This window comes from Drosophila ananassae, chromosome 2L (assembly GCF_017639315.1).
Source record: "Drosophila ananassae strain 14024-0371.13 chromosome 2L, ASM1763931v2, whole genome shotgun sequence".
NCBI classification, from domain to species: Eukaryota; Metazoa; Arthropoda; class Insecta; order Diptera; family Drosophilidae; genus Drosophila; species Drosophila ananassae.
The window spans coordinates 9,726,289-9,745,986 of NC_057927.1; the positions used below are offsets into that span (position 1 = coordinate 9,726,289).

General features: G+C 41.2%; 2 protein-coding genes across 5 annotated transcripts in view; one reads left to right on the forward strand and one right to left on the reverse strand.

Annotated features, from left to right (window-relative positions):
• Positions 1–19,698, reverse strand: part of LOC6499703 — a 53,926-nt gene that overhangs the window by 1,036 nt on the left and 33,192 nt on the right. For all 4 annotated transcript variants that reach the window (XM_032449923.2, XM_032449922.2, XM_032449924.2 and 1 more), the window contains 6 exons: positions 4,251–4,454; positions 4,047–4,198; positions 3,258–3,971; positions 3,051–3,188; positions 2,554–2,993; positions 58–2,501 (listed from right to left, as the gene is read on the reverse strand). In XM_032449923.2, coding sequence (XP_032305814.1) covers positions 58–2,501; positions 2,554–2,993; positions 3,051–3,188; positions 3,258–3,971; positions 4,047–4,198; positions 4,251–4,454 — 4,092 coding nt within the window. The remainder of the gene's footprint in view (positions 1–57; positions 2,502–2,553; positions 2,994–3,050; positions 3,189–3,257; positions 3,972–4,046; positions 4,199–4,250; positions 4,455–19,698) is intronic.
• LOC6500882 lies at positions 7,613–19,386 on the forward strand. Its single transcript, XM_001954064.4, has 4 exons — positions 7,613–8,547; positions 17,564–17,758; positions 18,507–18,617; positions 18,676–19,386. The coding sequence occupies exons 1-4, from the start codon at positions 8,490–8,492 to the stop codon at positions 18,900–18,902; spliced, it is 591 nt and encodes a 196-aa protein (XP_001954100.2). The 5' UTR covers positions 7,613–8,489; the 3' UTR covers positions 18,903–19,386.

Here is a 19,698-nt window from a genome sequence, read left to right on the forward strand (position 1 = left end):
AAAATATCAATTGTTAAAATCTTAATCTATATTGCTGCTCAATATTGCGAAACCTACCGCTTGATGGAACTCGATACGTCGCTTTAATTGCTTAGTGGCGCTGCCTACAGATGGAAGGTTACTTGGTTTCATTTGGGAATCACTTGCATCACTGATGTCTTCCTCAACAACAACGTCCACACCGTCCTCATTGTTTGAGGATCCAGAGTCGTCATCTTCATCAGAATTGATAGTTTCAGTTTCGGGATAGATATTACCCATCACGGGATGGCGATAGTTCATGTTGTTATTCATCTCTTGTGCCGCCTCTTGGCAATCAAAATCCTGGTCGCTCTCAAACCGATCCACCTCCCTGCTGTTCACCACGTACTTTCTCTTGGCTGGCGGGGGTTGATTGGTCGAAATAGTTTCATCTTTGCGTTGGGTCGGTGTCTCTTTTTTGACACTTTTTGAGTCTATGCCAGTAGCTAGATTATCTAGCTCATCGAAAACCTTAAACTCCTCCAAAGCGGATTTCATCGAAATTGAATGTGGATTTGGGATCTGGGGATTCGCATCTACTGCCATGCCGCACTGCTTCATAAAAGTAGCCAAGTCTTGATTGTTAACCTTAATTTCGCAAGATGGTATTTTGTTGGTCTCGCCACCATTTCGCTCTATGACATGAATGCTACTTAGTTTCATTACAACCAGCTGGTGAATTGTGTCCATTTCTTTTATGGAATACTTCACTCTCTTTGGCTTTACGCCGTGCACGGAAACCTGCCAGCACATGGCATGCAACTGAGGGAACGGCGCATATGGCAGCATCTCGAATGCCGTGACTTGTTCCATGTTACCGTAGTCCACGTAGTAAACGGTGTACTGGTCGGTATCGTTTTTAAGACGCTGCACAATTCCACGATAAATCAAATTGTCCATGTGATAGGTGACCAGTACCGGCTGTCCCACCTCGTAGCTGAACGATGTTGATCTCTCCTGCTGCTTTTCCATCATTGGCAAATATACTTTAACCAACAACCCGCGCATGTGCTCTAAAAACGTCTTATCTGTGGCCAGACTTAAGAAAATGTTACCCTCGTAGCTCACATTTGATGCAATACCCGTGAAGATGGTTTTCTCGCAAGGACGTGGTGTTGTCCATGCCGCTGGTGGCGCTTTCTGGCCTGTCGTGCGCTTTGATGTTCCCAGATCCAGTAGGAGTTCCAATGCCGGCATGTCCTCATTGTGCTGGAAACCTCCATGGAGTCGTGGTGACTCCTCAGCCCGATTCTTGCTTAAAACTTTTTTGTCAATTTTATCCATTAAATTTTGCATGGCTCTAATATCACTGGTGTCCGAGGCTGAGGCGGCAGAAGGAATACTGACATTGCCCTGCATTGCTTCATCGTAATCCTGACTCTTCTCGGCCAATCCTTCCAATACAAGTCTCATGTTAATATCCACAAACTCCGTGCGAGCTGGCGAGAAAGGGCCAGATATTACAGTGCGAGATCCACACAGGATCACGCTCAAGGAATTATCCGTGTACCCCTTCCCAATGACATGCAGCCGGTCGTAGGCCTGAACTTCTTTCTTAAAGAATTTAATGGCATCAGAAGTCCAACCATCCCCAGCAGGACGAATTCCAAAAAGATGACAGCGCTTGGCGCTGTTGGAGATGCGCATGGTGGCTTCGTCGATATTGGCCAGACAGGTGCTGGTAACATTCTCGACCAGTTCCCCCAGATCTCTGAGCTGCACTTGGTAACGTGTGAGCTCCGAATCGCCTTCTGGAGCATAGACTTGGGTGATAAGACCGCGATGCCAAAGTAGGTCCTGATCCGACTGGGCGACAACCCTCACGTAGCACATTTCGCCTATTTGCCAGTTGGTCCTTGGAAATTGATCCCGGTACATTGCCGCGGCTTCGGCCTGTACCTTCTTTTGAAAGTCCTCGATTGCTGGATGGAAGTGGGGCAAGGTCACATAGAACTCATCCGGCTTACGGACATAGATAACATTAACCTCAATGCGTCTATTGCGCTCTTTTTCATCTGGACGTTCGAACGGAGACAGCTCTACCGCCTTTACCTTTTGCTGCTCCATGAACTTTCGGGTGTCGACATCGAGGCGCTGAGATCGTGCCAGATTAGATGGCTTGATCACTTTGCTGCTTTCGCCACTCGATGTGCAGTGCCCCTGGGCCACCATTTGGACGCCAATGTTCATGGTGGTTGACTCACCAGCGACATTGCGTGAGTAATTCAAGGCCACATAGGCCAGGTCGACACTATGGAATAGCACGTCAACGTATAGTTTCGGATTTGAGGTAAGCTGTTTAAAGTAGTTTATTGCCTCTGGGGTCCACGTGTAGTCCGTCTCCGGACGAGTTTCCACGTCTGCTAGGCAGCACTTTATGGCCATCTCGGGACTCCAGAAGGTTTCTGGTAGCACAAACAGCTGATCCCAGTACACTTCCTGGGTTGTACCCTCGTCCACCAAGCGAATAATCACGTAACCTGTAAAGAGATTTTATTTTATTTATCCTCTGTTACTTCTGAACGGACTCACCTTCGGACAAGATCTTCTCGATTCGGGCTCGTTTCCAGATTCCATTCGACTGGACGGCACAGGCGAGAAGAACTCTCCCCAAGAAAATATTTTCCAGCTTGATGTTGTTCATGCGCGTCATAAACTCCTGCAGATTTATATTCTGAGTGAATCGCTGGCGCTCTCGGTTGTGACGCGTTATATAAAATTCCTGTGGATGTTCCACATGCAGCATTTGAATCATGAACATGTCCCCGTACTGCAATCGGAATTTGGGCAGTTGAAGGTTTGGCGGAGCATTACGGCCAGCGACCGATCCCTTTCCGGAGCGGGAGCGTGCCAGGCCAGAATATAAAAAAGACTCGCGCACCGAGATATCCGTATTGTTGTTTTTGATAACAATGTCAACCTCGCAACGATCAACGGATAGATGTCTAATTTCGAGCAATTTCACTTGTTTGCTGTTTAAGAAAATACTTTTTTGAGCGCTAATGCGAATCAAGCTTGAAAGCACTTACTTTTGCACCACGAACTTAAGAAATTCAATAGCTGGCGAATCCCAAGTTGTTCCTTCGCTGATGGGAGCTAAGTCCTTGAGGCTGCAACGGACAGCGGCATACGGAATGTGGGCCAGACTCGATGGCAAATTACGAAAACTGTTATAAGAATTTATAAATATAAAGCAATATATATGAATTACTTTTGTCCTCTATGAACAAACTTACTTGCTGTTGTGAACATCCATATAGTAACCCATATCGGGAAGGTACACCTGGTAGGTGTCCTTATCTAGTTTCATTCTGACCATGCCGCGATAGAAACAATCCTTTTCCTGGTAATATGTTATATAGCGCTCGCCCATCTCAATCACCGATGGCGCGGTGGAACTCTTATAGTGGAGTCTCTGGGCATACTGTTCCAGTTCATCGCGAACTCTCTGGGCGACATGAACACTCTGAATGTAAAAATCATCCGGCGACTTGATAAAAAGCAACTTAACCAAAGATCCCGGTTTCTGCCAATCGTCGTTGTTTTTTCCTCCAACGTTTCTGGATGAAGATGCAGCCGCATTTTGATTGGTTATATCAAGAGCCGAGAAAGTATTAACAATATAATGATCGTTCGGCTGGGAGCCGTCAACTATGGAGCTAATACTAGATTGATAGTCCTTTGTATTTCGCTCCCGACGATTTAGCGTGGTCATTGAAAGCTGAGATCCACGGTTCAAGTTTCGTTGAGAAGTTGCCATAGAAAATTTGCGAATATTCTCCTTCTCGCTGACAGAGCTCTGGGAAAAGGATCTCTCGCCCATGGTGATCGGAAGGTATTGGGGACGATGAAAGTCAGTATTTAAAACAATCCGGATGTTGGGATCCACAAAATGACATTTCATTGAAGAGTCTATTAAATTGGTCAAGTCAATTGAACTGGGGGCCATACTGGGGGGCAACATAAAGAAAAAGTACAAGTTAAGTTGAATGTTTTTGGTCCAATATAATACAATATATTTTTACCGATAGGGAGATCCTTTGTGTAAGGATATTTCGACCGTGGTGGGAATTTTCTCAAGGCTCTCGTAAATCATTTTCAGAAGATCCTCCATATCGACATTGCCTGGGACTCGACAAGGAGTGTCAAGGCCGCTCTCCAGGATTTGTTTGAATTTCTAAAAGAAGAAAAATAAACTAAGAGGACCAGAATTTTAATTTAATGCTCACCAAAATAACACTTTCATAGCCTCTTAGTTTTCCCATCGCCTCGTTGAGCTGCAGTTGGGAAGGCAGACTGGATTCGCGCAGCTTCTCGATGACCTGGAGTTCGGCCACCTGGAGCAGACCGTGCAGGTGGCAAAAGTGCTTGGACATGATGGCTATCGCCTCGGAGGCATAGCGACTTTGCTCAATTTTGGTGGCGCGCAAAGTCTGTGAGTTTAAGAAAAAAAAAGTGAAGGAAAATACCAGAAGTGGTTAGTACTGGATGATAGCCATGCAGATTAATAAGTTGTACATTCTAATGACTCGGTGCGATTGCCACCTAGCCTAACCCCACCACCTCTCGAGGTGAATGGAATGGTCAGGCCGACCGAGCGTCTCGGGTTTTAATTGTGAATTTCTCAATAGCAGACCATCGCTGGCCACTTCTTCTTGAAGCAACCAGTTAAGCTACTTTTGGGTTTAAATAGCTTTTACTTTTTTTTATAAATGCTATTTTAGGACATTAAATTATTAAGATATTTAATTATGTATTTTATTAATACATATTTATTTTTAAAAAAATTACAAAAAGGCAACTCTACTGGTTTCCTCTGTTCATCTCAACTGCAATCTTCTCTGCCGCATTTTGAGGGGCAATGATCATTATCAAAAAGATTGTTTGGCTGTTAGTTGTGTTTTTGAAAGTGATTGTAAAAATCACCGAAGTGCTAGATAGCTAGCTAGCTTGGCTCGGATTGGACTGGATCGGATTGGGCTTATGACAGCTGATTTGTAGCAGATGACAGGCAAGTTCGCGCCAACGGGCCGTTCTTCCATAAAAGGGCATCCATCGCGCGATCCAATCTCAAGAGTTGTCGTGTAAATGAAACCATGTAGGAGCCCGAATCTGGCACATCATTAAAACGAAACTCGGATCGTTTTGTCAGTCAGTCCCGCTCCGGGCCATGTGAGATCAATTCACTTGACCTTGTCAAGGGTTTTTTCATGCTTCGCTTGGGTTAGACATTTCTATTGTTTACCTTGTCTATCAAAACTTTGCACCACAGCCCGACCCGACCCGACCCGATTCAAATTGATATCCAGACCTCGCCAATTAGTTTTAATGGCCACGAAAATACTTTTTAATAATCTGTACTCGGTGAGCCCAATTTCGAATTATCGCAAAGCCCCAGCAACCAGCCAACTTCCTACACAGCCAACTGACTTTATGGCCGCATTAAAGAACTCTGCGAGTGGGCTAACAATAATAACAGTCGAGCAAAAATTAAGCAACTTGGCCAAGCCCGGCCTAAAAGTCTATTTCCTTCTAAGCTGGCTGGAACTCAAGAGTTAAAAGACAACAAAATGGACACAAATTAGGCGATGATTGGTCAAATGGATGGAAAAATATATATTTTCAATTAAAACAAACATTACTGGTCCATATTGGAAGGAAAAATGGATAATTATCAAGTCAAAGGATATCCTTAATTTATTATTATAAAATATAATTAAGAAACATTAATCTTGCCCCCAGCTGATGTGTGATTAGTGACTGATCATAAATTCACTGGCCAAATATCAATCATCTTATAGTTGCCATCATTTTATTTATTTCGAGATAAATGCTGTCATAACTTGATCATTTCAGCTCGGCAGTAGACATTGATTTAATATGCCTTTGGAGATTACAAAACCTTGCGGCTCCGTTTGATAATCACTCAGAAAATGGCATGGATAATGGCTATTTCAGCAGTTCTACTGTGATTTCATACACGTACTAGCCCGGCCAACACTTTGTAGGTACATTAAAACTATTAGTGTGCAATTAAAGTTAAAAAAACTAAGTAAATACAAATGTGATTATTGAACGCAATTTTCAATTGGAGTGAACATAGATTTTTGTTTAATAAACTTTGCGGTAAATAAGCCTTTTTCAGCCAATCGGCAATAGACGGTCGGTCGGCCGGACAGTTCATTTTGGCCAGTTTATCAATTACAGACAATCGGACGATAGGCCGGACACGCAATTTGGTGGCGTTTTGTGCCGCCTCGTTAGCCAGCTTTGCTTTTCGCTTTCCGACCCGGCTCAGATCGGCTGGCTGCGTAATGCCCCGGCTCGGGGCTTGCCATTAATAATTGTTTCTCGTTTTATATAATACATAATTTGTGTACGCTTTTCTTATATTTATTTTTGCAATTAACCGTGGGGAAGCCAGCGATCAAACACACGTTTCTGCACGATTCGCTTTGGAGTGGGGGAAGCTAAGCTAATGTGATTATGATTTATGTGGGAGGCCTTGAGGTGCTGCCTACCGATATTACCCCAAAAAGTGATCGAAAGTGAGCTCCCCCTGAGTGACTGCTGTTGCCAGTAGCTTTGAGCCACCAATTCGATCCGATCAGTCCATCTGGAGAAGGCTAATTGCGCATGCTGGTCGGCATGGCACCAGCACCAAATAAATCAACAGCCCCCTCCCAGACTTCTATACTCCCATACAGTACATTCATATCCACTAGCTGCATTAAAATGCAGGCCCAGACCAAAAATGCAAACAAAAACAAAAGACAGTTGGGCGAAGAAGAGGCCATCTCGTCAAGAAGAGGGGCCAGGTACACATTCTGTGGCAGCCGAAGAGTTCCATCTACAAGGTCAACAGCACAGCTATTTGCACTCTAGATGCTCTTGGCCAGTACACTTTTAAAAATAATAGTTAAAAGTTAAATAGGAGGACACAAGCAGCAAATTATTTCTAAAAAGGCTTAATCTGGCTGACAGTAATTACTCATTTATATTAAAAATATTTCGAAATCAATCAAGAAATAGGATCATTTAATCCCATCACACCAAACCACAAAATAATATTAAAGGCCTTCACAAAAACAAAAAAAAAACAATGTGTCACTTAGCAAAGGTTTTTCCGCTCTATTCAAATATAAAAAAAAGTTTTGGAGGAAAAACTTAATTACATGATTAATTAGAAGCTGTGGCTTTTGGGTTCCATGTTCGCAGCATATTTTTTGTTCTTTTGTGAACATTTTTTTTTCGGCTGGATTTTTATTTGGCGAAGGTTGCCCAAAATAGGGTTCGGGGCTCTCTCAACAGCGCCAGCAGTGATTCATCGACAATTGGCCATTGCGTAAGGCCTCTTGGCCAGATCGGAGCTAGAGTTAAAGCTAAAGGTATAGCTTCAGTTAGAGCTAGAGCCTAGTGAGCTAGTTAGTTAGTACAATTAAAAGTAAGACAGGCGAGTGCGCGCTCAAGTTAAACATTTATTTTTTGGAGGCACGACAAACGAGTTCCAAGCCGAGAGCCACTCAAATCTAGACTCAGATCGAGCCGGAGCTAGAGCTGGAGAGTTGAGTGAATCTTGTTGTTTCCAACTATTCAACCGCAATTGCAGTCAGTTGAGGTTGAAGCATCTGGTTGAACGGTTGCGCGTGCGCTGCTCAATAAATAGCAAACTGATTTTGGACTGATTCTCCTGGCCGTAAGAATTGAAACACACCCGCAGCAGCAGCGAAAAACAAAAAATTGCAGGCCATAACAATAAAAAGTGAAACAACTAGTGCGCCAGAAGAAGTGTGTCTACTGTAGGAGTTGAATTATCCCCGGTCGGTCACATTTGTGTTGTGCCATATTTGTGCCCCATTGTCTCACAGAAAACCAAATTGAAAAAAATAAAACTGAGGCAACTACTACTGCAATTGCAACTGAAACTTCGGTGGCAGCTACAACGTGAAGCACCCACCCGCCCGCTATTTTGGCGGCCTCTTGGGCAATCGCTTCACATACGGGCTAACTCTTTTATAGGCCATGCAAATTTGAAGCAATCTCCGACTTTGGTGTGGCTCCATTTTCCATTTTCCACTCCCTAACTTTGGCTGGGAAAAGAAAAAGCCAGATATCTAAAAGGAAAAGTAAACAAACTCAATAACAATCCAGTGCAGCAGCGGCACCGGCAGCACGCATCAGGCAGCAATTTCTGTTGCTAATAAAAACCGATTGATTGTAATTGTTTCTTAAAGCGAAATTTAACGAATCGTTAACTCGCTCAATGCGTTGCGGTTTTTTCTACCTTGTGGATTAATCTCAAGTGCATGAAAGTAAGTTTGTGCAAGTGCTAGCTAAGCTGTTGCTTTTGAAAAAGGTCAGAGCACAGCAAAACGTAAATCACACCTAAGAAGGATTTACAATAAAGTATAACCCGACGACAAAAAATCAGGAAAGGAAAAAACCACAGCGGCAGACACAGCAGCAACATGTTGCCGAGGATAACTTTTGTATTTATCATCATTTGTGGATATTTATTATTTACTGGTAAGCTGTGAAGACAATCCCACCAACAATAAATCACAAGTTCCCACAGTATTTATGCGACTTGCATGCTAAGTAGAGAGGTTGCTGATTTACTTGGGCATTCAGTCTCATCGAGACGTTTAATGCTCTTACATGGATAAGCGTTTAAAGGGTTGTGTTTTGATTTCTTATAACCTTATATAGTTGGGTATCATTCTTTGAGGAGAATGTTTAATCATTCATTGTTTTATAGGCATAGTTAACTTAGATCAATCAATTCCCCAGAAATACCTTTCGTTTATCAAATATTTGAAATCAGAATTTGCATATCAATCTATTAGTTTCAAAAGGATTGAGTGCCTTATAGCTTTCAAGTATTTGATAAAGTGTCTGATTTCAATTAGAGATATTTGAATGATTTATCCAAATTTGAAGGCATAAGGAAAAGGTATATCATATCAAGCTCAACAAGTATGAAGTTTAAGTTAGGAGTTAAGTTAAGTTATGATAAGTTTAAACTAAATGCCACGTTTAAACTAAATGCCAGAAAATCAATAGTAGCAGATTAAACCACATCGCTGTCTACTTTTATGTATAATCCATTTGTAATCTTTCCTGAGGACAGTAGAAACCGCAAACTGTGTCCATAAGTATTAAATACATTTTTAAATATTAATTTTTTATCATTGGAGTATAAAAGAAGTTACACCCGTAGAGTACACACTGTACTTGTCTTGATGCTAGCGGAGGCGGGATAAAGAAAACGCTTTTGAGGCGGCGGAGCGGACGACCGACCGGGCGCCTTGATGTGTCAAGCACAGGCTGACAAAACCACAAGCCAAAACTGCGTTTTTTAGCGGCGTATGCTGCGTGTTGCATTTTATTTTATGGCTCGCCTGTCTGTCTTTCAATCGGGTGGCAATAGAAGTCGCTGGCCACACGGCGTATGCGTAACGGCTGCCGTTGGGAAGAGTCTGGCCAAGTTGCACCATCATCTGCAGACCGACACGACACCATGCGAAATATTTGTATGTTTTATTAGCTTTGCAACGCAAAAGTTCAGGTTATTTATGAGATTCGGTATTGCGGCAATTCCATTTTGAAGTGTTGCCGCCTGGGAAGAATTTCCACAGCAACAACTATGTCGGTAAAGTTTTTCCATAAATAAAAACAAAATATATTAGCATCATGCAGTTACCCAAAACTGTTTAGATTCGGTTTCTGTTCTCATTCTAACACTGATTTGATCTTTCGTTCGCAGCCAGGAGAGTTCTTTTTGGCATTTGACATTTGCATTGATATGAAGGTTGCTTCGGTCCGCACCCCAAAAAACTAAAACCTAATGCTGCACGACATTTTGTGTTGCAAATGCAAAGAAACAACAAATATGTATGCACAGACAATAAAAAGCGAAATTAAGAGACCAAGTCGAAGGCTATGCGAACCGATCCGCCTTTTGCCGTCTGGCATCTTTAAAGCAACCATGTCTACCTTCCGCTGCCTTGCCATTTGAATGAGGTGCGATTTGTGCTCGCCTCTAATTAGCAGTCGCTCTGCTTGGCATTGTGTTCGATTATTACTTGGTTTTTAATAAACTTTTCATGTCAAAAGTTGTAGCCCACACACCCCATTAAGTTATGGGTTTAAAACATGGCAAAATGTCAATTGGGTGAATGAGAGACCTACCAGACAAGCAATGTTCTTATCAAAACTTATATACTTACCAATAAAATATTAACTTGGTTTTACGATAATAACCTTCACATATATAATGCGAGAGTTATGAGCATTAGATTTAAATATTTAATTAGAAGATTTATTTATAAATTCTTTTATTGTAAGTTAATGAATCAACTGCCATTTTTAGAAGCTATACAAAAAATGGTAAAGGAACAGCGTTCCTTCTAAACGAAAAATAAAACTAAAAACAGACTACAATCTAAAATTTGAAAGTTGCCAGTAATGGCAAATGCTTCATTTCGTGAATTCGAATTTGTGCAGTAGATGGAAGAAGAATGCGCCAGCGACCCTCCAGTCTGCAGTCTCCAGTTAAGGCCCATCGGAGCCACAACGAATGGCTTCCCACTCACATTAGGTGAGCACAGCATCCGTCAAGCCACCGCGGCGTATACGTAATGCATGCCAACTAGCTGGCAAATAACCTTTTAGCTGCCGTACAAGCACATCCGCTTTGGGCAGATAGATTGTCGGATAGATGCTTTAGCCAAGCGACCATTTGCCATTCGAATGCAAATGATTTTCAATTATTGCACGAGAGGCTTGCAAATGCTTATGAGAAAACACAAATTATTTCAAAGCGGAAACTTTTATTATAAAAAAAAAAAAAAAAAAAAACAAAAAGACATGTCAGATACATGTGCATGTGCCGCATACTTCTTGACCACCATACCATTCCGATAAATTCGCAAGTGGACTAAAAGCTGCCGAATAGTCGCCAGGTGGAGGAAATAACTTCGCCCCAACAGTGCGGCACGCAATTTTGCATTTGCATGCCGAAATTAATTGATTTATATGCATGGCTAACAAATACAACAAACACGCAAATTCTGAAGCGGAAAACAAGAAACGCAACAAAAATTTGACCCAATCCGGGATCCGGGGCACACACAAAAGATTTACCTGCACAAACATTTCTGCGCGTAAGTCAAACATTTGGCACACATGAGAAAACAATTTATGCGGCTGTCAGCCAACACATCGCCCCAAACAACAAATAAACAGCAAAACAGCCGTGGACTGCCCAGCTGACATATGCAAATGGCAAATAGCCTGGCCGGCCAAACACGGCCAAAAGGCTTTGCAAAACAAAGCGATAAGTTTGGCAAAAGCAAAAAATTACTGGAATGATGCAAAGCTTCGAATCGGAGAGCCTGTGACAATTTGTCAGAAATTACCATATCACATTCACAGAACTAAACAAATTTTAAATTAGTAAATAAATAAAACTGATGAAGCCCAAGACAGGCTGATATATAAAATAAATTCTACTATAGAACCAACTATCGTATCTTGAACAGAATCCATTATGGCGCGGCTCATGTTAATGCTCTGGCATAATTTTCAATTAAAATGAAATTTGTTTTGTGTGCGACAAATTGCGGAAAAATGCAGTCATTTATATTTATGAGATATACGCGACATAAAAACTGCCCAGGCAGCCATGAAAATCGACCTCCATTGTCCCCAGGATGTGGGAAAATCTGAGTGGCAGGACGGCGAAAACTGTGGGAATCATTCGAGGCATTTCAATGCAATTAACATTAAAAAAAAATGCATAATTACATATAAAAGCTTATTAAACTGATTTTGTACCAGACAACGATGATCAGGTCTTTCCAGTGTGGGAAGTGTGCACTTTATGCCGTAAAGCAGGTGTGAGATTTATGTTGGGTATAAAATAATAAAAATGGTGATCGGTTTAAAACTGGATTTTTATTTGAAAATACTTAAAAAGTACTCTACTCTTTGGTTTATGATTTTCAACAAGATCGATCGTAAAGCTTGATTGCAAAAATTGAAACCCTTCCTTAAGCAAATTTCCCAAAACTACCGCCCACGCCTGAATGCAAATTTATGGCTGTAATGAGCCGATACAGCAGCCCAACAAGCCGCAAACTTATGTAAGAAGTTAACAAATTAATCTTATTGGGGAGTTGAACATTTTGTTGTATGTTTTCGTTGCAATCTGACCGCCACCTCATATCGAATTCTAGCCCCCAAGCTGCTTTTGGCCTGGTTACTGAAAATGTATAAACAAAAAAATGGTATAACCCTATTAAATAATACCTAGCAGCAAGTATCCTAGTACCAATAAACTTCAACTCGTAATTTAGTCATATTTACGTTTTGAATATTTGAAAAGGCAGAAATTTTGAAATACTTTCGTGCTCCTTGCTTTTTTGTTGTGTACTAAGCAGTTAGTCGGGCATTAAGTCAAGCTGTTAACTGAAAATTGGTGGGTGTCTTATGGCCGAGCGATAAAAATCAAGAGACAACGGATCCAGTTCTAACGGCATTTCGAATTAAATTTTATTTGGCAATTCGAATTTGAGCCAAAAAGTTCTATGGCCTAACCAGAAAGTTTTTGTCTGAGCTTCGAGACCGGCCAGAAAATAGATTTTTTGGCTGCGTTCATAATTTAACCATGCAACAGGGAGTGGGTTTATTTGTTGCTGTTGCAGTGTGTTCAGGGGGTAGGTATGGCAAGGAGTCACGGAGGAGGCAGTACGTTTTATACTGGCTAGACAAAGCGCCTTTGAGCTATTTGCGGCCATTGAAAACGGCGCTGCACGAATATTGCCGGCAAACTGAACTCGTTCGTTTTGTGGCATTGTTTTAGGTTTGTGCTCGGAGGTTTGGCCGACCGACAGTTTATGCAATGCATTTAGTCAATAGATTAAGGAGGCCTGTGACTACCTACCTACCTACCTACCTACCTACATATATATAAATATCTAGATTTATATATCCACGTATGTGTATGTGTGAGAGTGCAACAAATCGTGACTGCATGAGGCTGCCGTTAAAGTATACGACGACTGTCCCGCACAACTGGCTATCAAGCGGCATAAAAAACAATTTTAGTTAAGCTTTTTGTCCTCATTTTTTAAGGTGGAGCTAGCGACAATTTTTTTTTATCTGAATAGGATTAGAATTTGAGATTACTTTTGAAGCTATTTGCTCGAAATAATTATTAAAGATACTACTATAAGGCATGAGAGTATTAATGCATTTTTAAGGCTAACCATCCTTAATTTGACTGCGGCACCACCTGGCAGATTTATGGAAATGTCGATGGCCATCCGACCACTACGGCCGGCAGAGCATTGCAGAGCATGCAACAGGAAATTCATTTACATAATTTTTGCGTTTGGCCATTTCGCATCCTTTGCGCTTGACTGGGCATTATCCTTTTAATAAGCGAGTGGGCAGGAGGTATCCACCGGCGACCAGGCGGCAGGCACATGGCAAGCCGTGTGGATAATCAGCCTATCAAGGATTCAATTATATAATGAGCTTAATTTATTTTGCGCCGATTTACGCGGCGACAACAACAAGGACAGCCTTGTGTTCCATGGTCCCCAGTCCAGAGTCCTGAGTCCCGAGTCCGGTAATGTTCATCATGGCAACTGAATTATCCTCGTTAATGTTGCTGTTGTTGATGACACTGCCTTTTTGGCTTCGGTCCTGTCCCTGGCAGTTTTCTGTTGGACATGGAAGGATATGCCACAGCATCGTCTTTGTTCCTTTTTTTATTTAAATGATTTATTTGCCCATAATTGTCAACTAAAGCTCCTACCTCCTGCAAGCTGGAAGTCGCTGGCTTGGCTTTTTGAGCCCTTTAACCGATTATGGCCAAGAAGAATGTGAATTTTTAATGGAGCTGACTTTTTATGACTGACATTAAGATGCAGTAAGCGGGTAATTTATTCAAGATACTGTTTATTGATGGCCAGGGTCGGAAGTCTGTTTGGAAATACAAGGCGCCATTGGCCTTGCTTTGGTTAGTCAAATATTAAAGATTTAAGATGGATTTGTATGATGGTGAGTTAATCATTCTGTCAAAAGTTCAACTTTCCCACTCCCATGAAGATTTTAAAAACAATTTCCGTCATTTAGCCAATTGAGTTCCTTAACTCGAAGTTCAGACTTCTGGCAATGAGAAAAAGCATTAATAATCCCCATTAAGAGTCGGATAACAGATAACAACCGAAACCAAAAACAGTCTTATTTATGTGCAGTCTGTACTGCAGCTCCACCAATGCCACAAACCAGCAATCCGCCAACCCATCAACTAGAGTCCTAGTGTCTCTACCTAAAAATCATCAGACAAAGACAAAGACATGGCGTGCAACAGGCCGAGATGTACCTGGGCTGATAAAAGTTTTGGCGCAATTTGATTTATTTGCCCAGAGCAAGGGGGATTTTATCAATTCGTTGGATTTGGGCTCGGTTTGGGGCTTTTGGGTGGTGCAGAGTGGTTGGGTGTTGTTGCTGTTGGGGAACCGGTGGTGGAAAAGGTGCCAAATTCAACGCAAAACCAAATAACAATTACAATTGTGAAATGCGTTGTGCAGTATCTGGTGCTGTTTAATTTTCCCCCAGCTGCTGACTCAATTTCGCGCACACAACGAAAGGCAATTACTTTAATTATGCGACTGCACAAAAAACAAAAACACAAACAATACTAGAGCCGAAACCAAAGCCAGACCAAACTGAACCGAACCAGCAAGCAAACCCAATCGCAGGGGCGACGACAAGCCAGTAAACCATACAAAACCAAAGCGAACCAAATCATCAGATTGGATGGAGCAACACATGAAGGATGCGGGATGCGGACACAGGAGGGGACTTTGCCGCCGCTGCACTGTCGGAGGAGAGCGGCAACAACGTCCGTTCAGATCGGTTTAGTTTGGGTTACCTAACCCACGGACAACACAACCAGCCAGTCAGCCAGCCAGCCAACTCCACAGCCTGCTGGCCAACAACGCCTGACGTGACAAAGGGGTGTGCCCGTGCCCCAATGACGACGCACTCCCATCCGTGGTTCCAAAAAAAAAAAAAATCTCAAATCTTTTATGGATATTGCCATACCCTAATAGGCACAGGGAATTATAGTTTTCCAAGAAATTCATTTTTATTTGTACAACCTTTGATTCAAACAGAAAGTCAAGATTTTCACCTTCAACTTATGCCAGGTACTAGAAGGTAGTGCTGCTTAATACTTAAGCCTACTTGTTCCATGATTTTCAATAATTTATAAAAAAAACTATACAACTCACTCAATTTAATTTATTGACTCTTGTTTATAAAATATTTTTCTTCGAAATATTAGCAATATTATATGGTATAAGCTACCAAGTTTTACATTATTTTTATTGTTTTGAATATTGATTAACAAAACCTTCTAGTAATTTATAAACACATTATATGTAGCCTTGTCTGCTGGAAAGAGTATTTAAAATTGTGGGTTCTTTTTAGCCTCAATGCACTTATTTTCTCACGCACAAAACTTTTTGACATTAGGCCCCCAACAAATGCGTGGCTAATGGACTTGGCCACAGATATAGATATAAAGATTTATTCTCCAACATGGTGGACATACGAATGTGTGAATAACTGAGCAGTTTCTACAATTTGTCGCAGCAATTGCAGTTTTGGTCTCACCTCAACGTGCGCCTAATTACAATTTGATTGTTTTTCTTTTTCGCAGTAATTATTTCAATTGTAATAAATTTAGTTGCTGTTGCTCTTTTGCGAAATTTAATGTAGCAATTTGTCGGTCGTGCCCCACTCTGTGTGTTGTGTGTATGTTTGCCTAATAATTTCATTTTTAATTTTATGCTTTCTGCATTCGATTGGTTTTTGTGTGGGAGGAGAGGAGGCTGCCAGCTGCCTGCTGCCGGCTGTCGGCCGGAGTTCGCTTAATTGGTTTCTGCTCTTTGAGGCGTGTGCTCTGGGTTTTTGCAGTTAATTTGTTCGGGCTAAATAATTAGCTAACCTGTGGCTAATGGCTAACTAATGGCTGCCGCTTACCTGGCTGAATATGTAAATGGATTTTATAGTTTATGGCTCGGTTGAGTCCATAATTTTTAAATAGCTCTTTTGGGGGAATTGGGATAAATTACAGAAAATTGTATAAAAGCTATGGCTATTTATGTTTCGAATATCAGGTCTGACCTCTCGGAAGCTTTCAGTTAGAACCCTAAATAAGTCCCCAGTTCTATTACTCATCGGTCAGCTGCACTGTCGATAATCTAACGACAAAACCCACACTCGATCAACATTTTAAATGAAAGGCCCGTGTTCGATGCAACAAGCGATCATTGGCCAAGTTTATAGCCCGGGGCTCAACACTCACACTCAACTCAATTATACAACCAAAAACACCGGCAAACGAAATGAGAACTGAACACTGAAAACAGACAACTGCGGAACAAGGTTAAGGTCAATTACAAAAGGCAAAGGCAGACACTGTATACAACCGACAACTGCCAGCGTTGCGAATAAATTACGCGTGAAATGTAGAATAAAAATTAAGAACAAGTTTCTGAGCCTGCTTCCAGTTGCAACATCATCAGCGTACGAAAGGCAGCAAAATGTAAATAAACAAAGTCAAGAGGTTGTGTCAAAAAAGGTTAAAAGCTTAACAAGAATCGAACATAAAGTACCTGGCAGTAATTCAGTTTTTAGTTTCGTTAATGAATTTTTTCAGATTTGTGCTTTATAAAAGTTATAAAAATAAATAAAGCCCCATGTTTCAGATCTAAAAACATCATACCCTATACATTTTTAACAATTAGTGGATGCCTGAGATCTCCAAGGCAATATCAAGTTGGCGTGGGGGCTTGTGAAGGAAGCAGAGCAGTTTATGTACAACTGCAAATCAAGCTAATGAGCCTCGAAACCAAGTTATGCAAAAGCAAAACTAAAAAAAAAAACTAAATTAAAATTAATATTGAGCAATTACCGCAAAGTTCTGCCGTCTGAGCCAAATCTTTTCCCACTGCCAAAGAAGCAACAACACCGGCAAGGTCAGCAACAAAAACGGCAACCGCATGAAACTTGTCAATAGTGGCGGTAGATTTACACATAAAGAAAAGTCTGGCTCTTTAAGATCTTTAGTTTAGTAACAAAAAGAATATTTAAAAAAAAAGTTTATATATCAAAGAGAGCTTACTAGATTTTCATTTGTCTTGAATCTTGACATTCTACTTTATTATTTTTTGGCGTGTAAACAAACAACTTCGTATTTAACATGATCTGAGAACAATTGTTGCACAATTGTTGTTTACAACGCCACAAGCGAATCTTAAAACCGGGTCAGGCACATCTGAGGTTAAAGTTAACTTGGCTACCGACGACTCATTAACTGGGTTAGGGAGTGGTTTTTCGGGCAATGGCCATTGAAGCCATGATTACCCAAATGTATTTCCCATCGTCGGAACCTTGAACTTTGCAAATTTTAGGCTTGGTCATCGGAGTAATTGTTTATTTATTTGTTTGTATTTTGCAGATTGCCGCGAAACAGTTCGCACCAAGAGAGCGAAACGCCCACGCGCCCCGGAACCGGTCAACTTTGAGCCGGAACCGCAACAGGATCTGGAAAATGATGAGAGCGGCAGCCAGGAAAAGGATGTTCCGGAAATACCAGATAATTTCCTGAGCCCCTCAGTACGAGAGTATCTTGAATTGGGAAAATCAATTCCCGGTAAGTATTTAAGGTCATAAAGGTTCTGACTTTAAAAATAAATGAATAAAAAGACTTTCAAACTCAACAAAAACCTTTGGAGACCCTTTCTTCTAAAGCCATTTGGGTTTTTCATTGTCAATCAGTATGCATGGCCTTCAATCTGATCATTATGTCTGCCACAACCATAACCAACAATGCTCCTCCATTTGAGGGCAGTGCCAAAATATATTTTTTGACCGTTTTTTGGGCAGAGGCAGAAGCACACAACAGGAGGTGAAGATGGGGCAGCGAAATGCATTTCAGACCATCACCAACAGTCCAAAAAAAAATGCACGATTTTAAATTATTTTCCTCCGAACGGAATGAATATTTGGCACAGAAGTGCATCTACTCGTAAATTCATTTATTAGTGCCAGAGAGGCGACTGAAATCGGACGGGGGATTTGTTTATGTCGCGCTTATTTTTGTTTTTGTTAATTTTTTATTGGGGTATACCAATGTTTCGGTGACCCGGGGGCCATCGCCTGCAGTTGACACTTCCGGGAGGTCCGAGGGAGTTTGGCGTCTGATGGGGTGACCATTTTTTCTGCAGGTTTTCTTTCAAGTAAGGTTGCAGGATAAAGTGAAATTGATTGGAAACCCCCACCACTACACCCACTTCCATCTGCGTGACATGCAGTTTATTTTGGTTTCGGTTTTTCGATGGTTTATAGGTTTATTTTCCGGCCGAGCTTCCCACTAATTGCAATAACAAAATCATTTGCAGGTCGTCCCGGCGTTGATTATCCAATACTGTCGGCTGTGCCCTACACCAACTTCTATTGCGATGAGCAGGAGTACCCGGGATTCTTTGCAGATATGGAAACAAGGTGTCAGGGTGAGTTTAAACAGAGTTTATTGCTGATCATTACTGAAAACCATATATTCTTCTGCAGGTTGGCACTACTGTGACATTGATGGACGTCAGGCCTCGTTCCTTTGCCCCAATGGCACCCAGTTCTCACAAGCCGTCTTCGTCTGCGACTGGTGGTTCAATGTGCGATGCGATCTCTCTCCCCGGCTTTACGCCATCAATGCCCGGCTTTATCAACGTCCCAAGGTGAATCCTACTCGGCCCCACCGCATCATAACGAAGCAGTTGGTCGACGATATCTTTACTTGAGCCCCGAAGGATCCAGATACTTATAATAGCTTAAGTTTGCGATGCCTACTAGTTAATAGATTAGCTCTAAAGTTTTTTTTTATGCTCTGTTTTAACAGATTTCAGAATTCCAGTTTATTAGTGTGCTTAGCTCATGTAAAGTCTGTATTGCAGACTTATTCTTCAAAGACTTCAATCTATCTCTATTAGTTTTTCAATAGCAATTTCTCAATAAAAATTACGAATTTACACTTTACTTGTTTCTTAAAAATTGCATCTTGGACTAGATTTATAAATAAACATAAACACTAGAGATATATACATTTTTTCCATTGCTGAACAATTTTACTCCATTTTCATCGGTTCTTTGCCTTCCGATATTACTTAGTACATTTTAAAATAGCGTTTAAATTTAGTATAAAATATGTAAAGCATTTCAAAAAATTTCTGTATATATTTTTAATATTGAAAAATAAATATGTAATAAATCTTATTTATAAGAAAAACAAAAAAAGGTTTTTTTTTATAAATCTTTTAAGGAAATATGGTCGAAGTGTGCATTGTCAGACTAGTTGCTGCACAAATTCCTGTCAATTTTGTATTTAAAGCACAGAAAGCTTTTTGCAGCCAAAGTTTAGGCGCGTTTTAAAATAGCCACCTGCCTGGAAAACTGTTGCATATTTCTTGCCGCTCGGCACACCGCAAACCGTACGAACAACAGCCAAAACTAGGCCAAGACTGAATAAAAACCAACTGTTTTGGCCAACTCAGCAGCATCAACGTCAGCAAAAGCATCTGGTATCCAAATGGAAAGCTG

Bases quoted from the DNA above. Each gene is read 5' to 3' on its own strand.
- LOC6500882 (XM_001954064.4), top strand. From the start codon at position 8,490: ATGTTGCCGAGGATAACTTTTGTATTTATCATCATTTGTGGATATTTA. The intron at 17,759-18,506 runs GTAAGTATTTAA...AATCATTTGCAG, and splicing joins ATTGGGAAAATCAATTCCCG to GTCGTCCCGGCGTTGATTAT. The intron at 18,618-18,675 runs GTGAGTTTAAAC...ATTCTTCTGCAG, and splicing joins TATGGAAACAAGGTGTCAGG to GTTGGCACTACTGTGACATT.